The 10,103-nt window shown below is 40.5% G+C and overlaps 1 protein-coding gene across 1 annotated transcript; it reads left to right on the top strand.

Annotated features, from left to right (window-relative positions):
• Nucleotides 1-1,697: 1,697 nt before the first annotated feature.
• LOC308299624 (polyubiquitin-B) lies at nucleotides 1,698-2,615 on the top strand (the record flags this gene model as incomplete). Its single annotated transcript, XM_080743419.1, has 1 exon — nucleotides 1,698-2,615. One exon carries the CDS (start codon nucleotides 1,698-1,700, stop codon nucleotides 2,613-2,615), a length of 918 nt encoding a protein of 305 aa, XP_080599545.1.
• Nucleotides 2,616-10,103: the final 7,488 nt, after the last annotated feature.

The raw sequence follows: 10,103 nt of genomic DNA, 5'->3' as shown, positions 1-10,103 counted from the left end.
TGGTCACTCCTCAGTCGGTCCTATAAAGTACATAACTTGATGGTCCTTTTTAAATTAGTTTTGCATGCATTATGTGTTTACACCTACCCATAATCACTATGTACATGTCTACATGTATTATTATATAAATCATATCTAATGTGGTGTTCCTCCGCCATCCATGTGTGTGACCCAAAAGGCTATATAGCTATTGACCTATGTACTAAGCAGTAGCCTTAATATATTATTCATATTTGTTGGATAAAACTGTTGCATATTAATTGCTTGATATACAGTATGTAATACCTATTAAACTGATACTTGGAGGCATTGCTACGTGTTGTGAGCTTGCAGATTGGTGTCTCTCTGAGTTGCTTTTACTTCTACTCCACTACATCTATTATATATTATTGAAATATATTAAAATATTGTACATTTACTCCAATACAATTATATGAAAACTGAAGTTACAGTAGTTACTTTGGTAGATTTTGATTATTATTACGAAACACACTAACCACTTCTGCATTACTGTATATATATTTTGGACATTTAAAAATAGCAGATCTACAAGTTCACAATGCGTTGTCATGCAACATGTTATGAGCATGTAGATCAGCTTTTTTCTAAATATCTTTTTATACATTTTGAACTTGTGAAATGGGGACATTCTTCACAATGAGTAGGCCTACCTTTACTTTTGTTACATTAATGATATTTTGATGCACTTTTACTGAAGCACATTTTGATAGAGGACTTCTACTGGTAACAGAGTAAATCTACATTCTACTTACTGTAAGTAAGTGAGTAGTTCTTCCATCACTGCCTAAAACAAGGCCCCCCCCTGTCCGTTTCTATGAGGCAGCAAGACATTTCATGGAACTACTGTAGATCTCACTTTGGGGGCGTTATGGTGTCCTACTAGCTTCGAGCCACCCGTCTACATTGTCTCTGCAAAGCACCGCAACCACTGTAAGCTTCAATTTCCTTGATGTCAGGCTTGTCCACAACTGACTGGTGTTGGAAACGCAGCAATTGATAAAGGCACCCAAGCGTAAGGAGAGAAAAATCTCACTGTGCCTTCATTCTTTCACTTCAAGGTTCAGTACAGTATGACAACTGGCACACAGAGACATGCAGTTTGTAACGGTGATGTATTTGTAATGGGAAAGGGTAATGCGTTCAAAGCAGAGGTGGCAACTGGCAATTACTTAAGTAAAACTAGTTTGCTGCTTTACTTTTTTCTGAGGATCTACACTGTACTTTACTTGTAAAGTACGGAAAATTACACTGTTTATTGTCATTTTACTCCAATAGGCCTACAATTTCAAAGGCGATTTCCTTATTACTCCAATTAGATAAAGCTACAGATGAAGGTGGCCACATCTAAGACTGTTCCATATATATTTACATTCACTGATGTGAGGGGCTGGAATGGCTCACAAGGACCGACTCACAGTTCATGAAACTAAGTGGACATCTAAGTGGTCTAGAACCGTAATTCCATATTTAGAGTAGACAATGCTGACGTCAGCGATGAGCTCATTAATTTAGTAACCTACAGTATATAAAGCATTTATATCAGCACTAAACCATAACAATCGTACACAAGTCTAGATTAGTTTGGGTAACTTTTTGGCTACACTTAATCATCTGTGAATCACCGGTAATCATCTGATACCTTACAGCTGTTCAGCAGTGACTCAAATCGTGCAAAGATGCAGATATTTGTCAAGACCCTCACTGGGAAGACCATCACCCTGGAGGTTGAGCCAAGCGATACCATTGAAAACGTAAAGGCGAAGATACAAGACAAGGAAGGCATCCCCCCGGACCAGCAGAGGCTGATCTTCGCCGGCAAGCAACTGGAAGATGGCCGCACCCTGTCTGACTACAACATCCAGAAAGAATCCACCCTCCACCTTGTGCTGCGTCTCAGAGGAGGCATGCAGATCTTCGTCAAGACCCTCACTGGGAAAACCATCACCCTGGAGGTTGAGCCGAGCGATACCATTGAAAACGTTAAGGCGAAGATACAAGACAAGGAAGGAATCCCCCCTGACCAGCAAAGGCTGATCTTTGCTGGCAAGCAACTGGAAGATGGCCGCACCCTGTCAGACTACAACATCCAAAAGGAGTCCACCCTCCACCTTGTTTTGCGTCTGAGGGGAGGAATGCAGATCTTCGTCAAGACCCTCACTGGGAAAACCATCACCCTGGAGGTTGAGCCAAGCGATACCATTGACAATGTAAAAGCGAAGATTCAAGATAAAGAGGGAATTCCCCCTGACCAACAGAGGCTGATCTTCGCTGGCAAGCAACTGGAAGATGGCCGCACCCTGTCAGACTATAACATCCAAAAGGAGTCCACCCTCCACCTTGTTTTGCGTCTCAGGGGAGGCATGCAGATCTTCGTCAAGACCCTAACTGGCAAGACCATTACCCTGGAGGTTGAGCCAAGCGATACCATTGACAATGTAAAAGCGAAGATTCAAGATAAAGAGGGAATTCCCCCTGACCAACAGAGGCTGATCTTTGCTGGCAAGCAACTGGAAGATGGGCGCACCCTCTCTGACTACAACATCCAGAAAGAATCCACCCTCCACCTTGTGCTGCGTCTCAGGGGAGGGCAGTAAATTATATATTTAAATGTATTTTATTTTGTAGTATTCTTTTTGCCTCATGGCTCTGAAAGACTCTAGTCATCTATAAGAGGGTTTGTCTGTGTGTCTGTTACTGCCCAGAGCTAATTTCACAAACCTATGAACTGATCAGTGCCACATTTCGAGGCTAACAGAAACATTTTTTTTTGTTTGCACAATGTTACTACTGCATAATTATACTTTTCATATTTCACATACTTTTTTATAATGGAGGTCAATGGGGCTCGGATTGCCCAGATTTGAGCACTGATGACTTAATCAGCTATACTCTTTTAGAGACAGACTAGTCTATAAGGAAGTGAATAGCGGGTGAATAGGACTGAAACCTTTCTGTCTGTCCAGAGCTAATCTCGCTGCTTGACCATCTTTACCAATCAACAAACCTAATTGATCACACGTCACTAGGCTAATGTAGAACCCATAATTTCTGTTTGCATAATGCTCTATACTTTTTTTGTTATATACTCTTTTTTTTTAGCATGCAGTGCTTCTGGAAGGAGCTAAGCTCCAACATCTGGCTTTGTCCGGGCTCTAAAAGTGTGGCCTACATCTTGGCACAATGTGCTCAAAGTTTGTTGTGAGCCCACTGTCGGGGCTCTGAAATGTTGCCTACATCTTGGTACAAAGTGCTCAAACTTTGTTGTACGCCCAGGGTCACATTGGTCAAGCTTCGTGGGAACGCTTAATGAAATGAACACGGCTCACTTCACACTAGGCGTGTTTTTATTTCTTCACTTTTAATGGATATCAATGGTACACAGATTGTCCAAAATTGTCCAAAATGTGGCACGGATGGCATCATCAGCTGTCCATAATGAAGTGACAAAACCATGTCACAGACAGTTGACATCTGGTGTCAGAACGATCCATGTGAAGTCACACTGGATCCATTCTTTTTTCCCTTTTTTATTTTTGAAAATCCAACTTCAGGAGGACAAAAGGTGAGGTAAACTCAATCTTCCCATAGAAAGGTGATGACATTCTCCCCCCCCCCCCCTTTTCCTACTTTTTATTGTGTTTGTGTTTTATTATATTTTGTTGATGATATTGTATTTTGGTGTTATTAATTGCGCCAGCAGAGCACCCAAGTAGGGTGATGAGTGTTGTCTGTAGCCTATGTATGTGGCACCAATTAGCCAATGAGGAATCAGCGTTGGCTTATTAGCCAATGATGGAGCAGGGCCTTTAACCAATGAGGAAGCAGCGTGAAGTCACCACCATCCAATAAGTACAGTATTAGGTTGTTAGTAGGTATGTGGGTATTTATGGTCACATACATACAACACTCATCACCCTACTTGTGCACTCTGCTGGTCACACTTGTCATTTTCTTTGGAAAGTGACCATGAGTGCAGTGCACAAAGCTTAAAGACCCAATGAAATGACTATTTTGGGTATTTTATTTTGAAGTTTCAGTTTGAAAAGGAAGCCTGTGTGTTTCTGAACCTATCCGAGGAGACCAGCCCTTCAGGCGATGGGATTTAAAATCTGAGTAATGGGAGTAATGGGAGCCAGCAATGGAAAACAAACAGGTGAATGTAATCAAAGGTTCATTTATATTCAAAAACTCTATCTATGTCATCACTTTTTGAATTTCTGTTCACAGGAAGTAATTAAGAATGGCCTATTTAGGGACCTTTGGTATAAATATACACAAAAATGGTTTATTTTCTATTTTTTTGGCATCTAGTGTTAGGTATGGCCATATTATCACTACAGATATGCTCTAAAAGTGTGAAAAAACATGTTTTTGATTTCACCCCGTCTTTAAGTTGGTGCCTTGACAGAGTGCTGTAGTTTTTATGCAATATTGATGAATACATAGGACTACAATGGAATCAAGTCCCCAGTACTTTTTTGTGTTATACTTTTAGCTAAAATGTCTGACTGTTCCTCATGCTGTTTACATTTCTGTCTAATAAAGTATTCAATCAATCAATTAAACCTACTGTAGCTTCATGTGATATTCTCCACGTGATTTACAAAGATTTAAAATGAATACAAGACCCAAACGTTTAAGTAATGCACATTGAGTGAAACCTGTGGTTTGGCAATAATATCGTATTCTGCAGCAGCAGCAGAAGCATGGTGTGGTCACATTAAATGATGCTTGGCCGGCTCAAAGGTCTTCCGGTCTACAAACTTGATGAACCATATCATTCTTCACTCTTAACATTGTTCATCATAAATGAACACATCCAATGTGAATCTATGGAGATGAGCTATAGAGAGGACATCACACACAACCTGGCTACATCTGACATGCTATTTACACACCTCTGGTTGTAGACCAACGGTGAAGCCACTTTTAGCCAGTCGTAGGCTACATAAGGGTGACAAAAGAAAACGCTATTTTTTGACCTGCTGTTATTTCCACTGTTCTTTTATGTGTATGTATACATGTAAATATGCATGTATGTGTGTGTTTATTTGTTTTCTTGATTGATTGATTGATTGATTGATTGATTGTATTACTTGTAATGCTTAAGATGCTTCCACCCCTTTGCCCCTTTTTTGAGCAGTGCTAGCAGCTCCAATACGTAAGTATGTCCATGTGGGGAAAATAAGTCCTTCTACCACTTTTTCTAGTCACATGTTCAAATACTGGATTTTGATTGGTTTAAAACAGTGGTAAATAGGCCAATAACCTTGAGTTGGCTCATGGACCCCACCCACTGAAACAATTAATGATTGTAACTAAAGATCCTTGCAAGTTACAACTGTGCTTTCTTTCATTTATAAGGAAAAAGTGGTAGAAAAGCAATTTACCACTCAAGGTCGTGGGTTGTTGGCTGATTTACCGCTGTTTCATGGTTGTGCCACGAGCCGCAGGCGAGTGGCAAACAACCCACTCCCTCTCATGGTAAATGGCTTAATTGATACACTGTCCATGTTGAATGGAGAATGGAGAAAATTGCAGAATGGAGAGGTCTGCATTTTTCCCTTTTCTGATTGGTCAATATAATGGAGCTGAGGACAATGTAAGATGGAATTCTTCAGGAACAGTATTTTCTAGCACTGCTCATTTCACACGGGTGTGATTTTATTAGATACTATTATACATTGTTATTGATACATTGTTCTATGTCTTAGCGTAACATGGGCTATTGGGAAAGTGCAATATTATAAAGTTCCCTGTGGTCCCCCTTTTAATATTCTAATATTAATATTTGTTTCTTTTTGCGCGGTGCTAACCGCTCCTACTGTACATCTGGCTTTGTCTGTGTGTATGTATGTATGTATGTATGTCTGTATGTATGTATGTCCCGCACTTGGCTCATTGGCCAAGCTTCGCAGGACGCTTACTGAAATTAAGAATTAACACATCTTTTCTTAAGATTTATTCTATGTATTATGGATGTTTTTATTAGACAAGTAAAAAGACTATGATGACTTGACTATGACAGATTAACTCTTTATTGCATAACGTTGCTCTGTCTGTATTTTCTTTGCTGCTATTTGTTTAAAGTGGATGCACTAAACAACAGTATGTTCCATCCAGTGACAATCAATATACATCTTTTCTAATCTTTTATTTGGTTTGGCAAAAAGAGGCATGTAGAGTTTGTAGACCATCACCACACTAGGACGCATATCAGCCAGCCAGTATAGTGCTTTTTTTTCACAGCTGGATTCTGAATTGAGTTTTGTTTGTTTGCCTCTGGAATTGGCCAAGGGTTCATACGAGCACAAGACCATATTCACAGGAGGGAAGGCAGATGGGGAGGACAATCTCAGTCACGGGCAGGGGGGTGTATATTCGAGGCTATACGTTCTCCCAGTGGGGGCTCCTCACAGCCTGGCAGGTGAGCCAGTAGCGACAGCAGTGACAAGACTACTGTGTGTTTGTTCGGGTATTGGCGTAAGCAACAGTGAGAACTGTCTACACTACATAAAAAAGGAAAATTGGCAACAAACCGACAAGCACTGCTTCTGAGGGGACCCTGGAATGTGTGATGTGTAATCTTGCATTGTGTCATGGAAAAGCACCACAGACCAGGCGTTGAATTATTCTGATAATAGACAAACAATCAATAGTGCAATCAACGAACTGTTTTTCAACATAATGTATCTTTAGCCACTTTGGTTGAATTGGTTCACTTACATGAGCAAATTGAACTGGGATGAACATAAGGTGTGTCGTTCCCTTAAAGACATCCACAATCCAAAATAGGCTACATCACTCATACAATGGCAAGAGGACTCATTAATATTAACCATGTTACATGTGCAAATAAGTCTTAGTTTTAGTCATCATATAGTTTCTATTAGTTTTTATCAGTTTTAGTCTACCAAATCAACACTCCCACCCACTTACCTTGGAGACTCCCAGTAATGCAGGAGGACCACGGCCTGGATGCCTGGATGCCTGGATGCCTGGATTACTGACAACCTCGCCACCTGGTGAGCAACATGCCGACGCTCCCCAAGGAACCGCGCTGTCACCTTTCCTGTTTACAGTCTGCACCTCTGATTTCCGCTTCAATTCGGGTACGTGCCATCTACACACATTCTCAGATTACTCCTCCATTGCCAGCTGCATCACAGATTACAACAAGGACGAGTACAGAGACCTGGTGGAGAGCTTTGTAGGTATGGCGGGGTGACATTAACAATGACCTGGAGCTCGGCACTGGAAAGACCAAGGCGCTAGTGGTGGACTATACCTACTGTAGGTCCCTGGGAGTACACATGAACAATAAACTGGACACCATCCTGGTGACATATTGTACATATTATTGTCCAGATACTCACTGCTGAAGTGCGGTTGACAATATCAATCTCATATTCACTGCTGATTGTAATAGTAATAATATAATAATAATAATTACCTACTCCTCCCGCGAGGGAAACTCAGTATTTGCAGCCCAATCCAGCTGCTTTGCAGCCCACAAGGAGCGCGTGAGCAATTAGGGGTTAAGAGTCTTTCTCAGGGACACACATCGACATTGCTATCCTGGCCGGGAATCGAACCAGGGACAACCAGGGACCCAGGCAGGCTCCCTAACCATTCAGCTATGGCATTCAGCTATGCCATTCAGCTATTGTCAAAATGTGTTCATGGGTGTATTCACTGGTGATGAAACGTACATTTATTTATTCATTGATAACATATTACAGTAATCCTGTCAAACATAGCTGCAGTCTATGTCAGACTAAGTCTATTTGTAAATCTTTATTTAATCTTTATATCTCTCTAGCTTAATCTCTCAAGACGGATTCTAGTATACAGCATATACTGTATATGTATATATATATATATATATATATATATATATATATATATATATATATTAGTTATTGCCAGACCCATGAAATGGGTAGGCCTACATAAGCAAATGTCGGTCTGTCCGGGTTTTCTATATAAAGGGTATATATGATGATGACATGATGATGACATGCCTACAAAAGGCATGATGTCATAAATGATGATGACAGACAGGGGGTCTGGCACAACCAGGTTGACCTGGTCTAGTTTCTTCCCAGGTTGCTCTAAGGCTAAGCTCTACCTAGTAGTAGGCTACTTGTTTTTCACGCTTAGTGCTGTTGCACTTACTTAGCAATCCCAATCCCGCCTCATGTCTCCAGTTACAGGTAAGTGTGACACATAGGCCTACATTTTGTCATTATGTAAATACCTGCATGAGCCTGCAAGAGTTCATAAAGGAGCCATTAAATTGGGTATTTTCTCACCCAAAATTAGGACATGCAATAATCACTTGCAGTCAGCAGGAAAAGAGTGCCTAGGCGACTGGAAAGGCAATTGGGAAGAAAAGGAATCTAAAAAGAGAAACATAAAACAGATATTAGGTAATTCATCAGTAGTTAAGCTTAAGCCATTTTTTAATTATTAAAAAATCAACCAAAAACACATCAGTGGCTTAGCGCCTCTAAGCAGTGATTTACAGTTGTCAAGACTATGTGTGGCTCAAGTAGGCCAATGCATAATGTACTGTCAGTTCAGGGTGCATTTAAAGGTGATCTCATTTAAAACCAACAGGGGGCAGTGTTGCCCTATGACTAAAAAGAACACCTACTAGACTGGAGCTGATAAAGTGGGAGCTGGTTGACAAAAGACACAAATGTAGCAAAACAAATGAATGAAACAGGAAGAAGGAAAAAAAAAAGAAGAGAGAAGTGTTGGCCAGAGCCAAATTCTTTATGGCAGCTTCATTTTAACCATTAAATCATATTTTATGCCTAAATTGTTCAATAATTGGGAAATATGGTGAGGCTAGCGTAAATGTCAGAACACATATATCAGCACAAGCCATTCAGATACAGCACGAGAAAATACCAGAACCATTCCAGGGTGCCCTTTCTTATGTTTTTCCTGACCTCACCATGTGTGGAACTCCCATCTACAGCTAATCTGTTTCTAAGGTACCACCCTATCTCTCTCTCTCTCTCTCTCTCTCTCTCTCTCTCTCTCTCTCTCTCTCTCTCTCTCTCTCTCTCTCTCTCTCACATGTGTGCATCTGTAGGCTACATACATACTTTATGCTGTCCAGGGAAACTGCAAATATACAGCCTTATAAATATATACAGTACTGTAGCCAACCTTTGAGAGGTGAGAGGCATTCAGCATCAAAGGGTAGGCTATTTCATGGCTTTTAGCAAACACTCACACTGAAAGATCCTAATGTGATTAGTGACAGACAGACAGACAGACAGACAGACAGACAGACAGACAGACAGACAGACAGACAGACAGACAGACAGACAGACAGACAGACAGATAGATAGATAGATAGATAGACAGACTCATTGTTGGGCTACTGGACCCACAATAACATCACTTGTCTTATAAAGAGTGGAGAAAGCATAAATAAACCATGATGTTACATCCAGCCTTTTTTATTTTTATTGTATTTTTATTCCATTTGCTATACTGTGTAGCAATGCCTCCTAGACTTGGTTGGATGGAATAACTATCGGTCCAGAGAGTCAAGAGAGTGTTTCACAAGAGAGTGACTTCTTTTGATGTATGGTCTCCTGGCCCTGTGTGAACCACTTTGAAAATAAGGGAATACGTTGGCCCGTTACATCTAGCACCGTCCTTGATGGAAAGTCCCTCCAAACTCCACATTTTCCGGGCTACTATATTTATTTATTTTGTATATTTAATCCCATTTAGGCCTAGAATTATTGAATTCTTTAACTATTGAAAAATAGCAGATATACAAGCTCACAGCGCGGCACCGAGTGCCGCGCTGCGAGCTTGTAGATCTGTTATTTTTGAAAAATCGTGAAAATTATAATTTTTACCCGATTCTATAAGTGTCTTTTGAATCCTTCTAAGGTTTTTTTGAAAAACCTATGTTTCTATGTCAGCAATCTGGCCAGCCATCGTCAAAGAAAAGGTCCTTTTCACTTAACTGGAGCTCAGTTAGTCTGTTCTTGAGAGACTACTATGTCAGTGGTTCTCAAACCTTTTCATGTGAAGGACCCCCAAAATAT

The sequence above is a fragment of the Nannobrachium achirus genome (genome assembly GCF_963921795.1).
Source record: "Nannobrachium achirus genome assembly, chromosome: 15".
In the NCBI taxonomy this organism is placed as follows: domain Eukaryota; kingdom Metazoa; phylum Chordata; class Actinopteri; order Myctophiformes; family Myctophidae; genus Nannobrachium; species Nannobrachium achirus.
The sequence above is the reverse complement of the archived record's forward strand: the minus strand, read 5'-3'. Positions and strand labels throughout refer to the sequence as shown.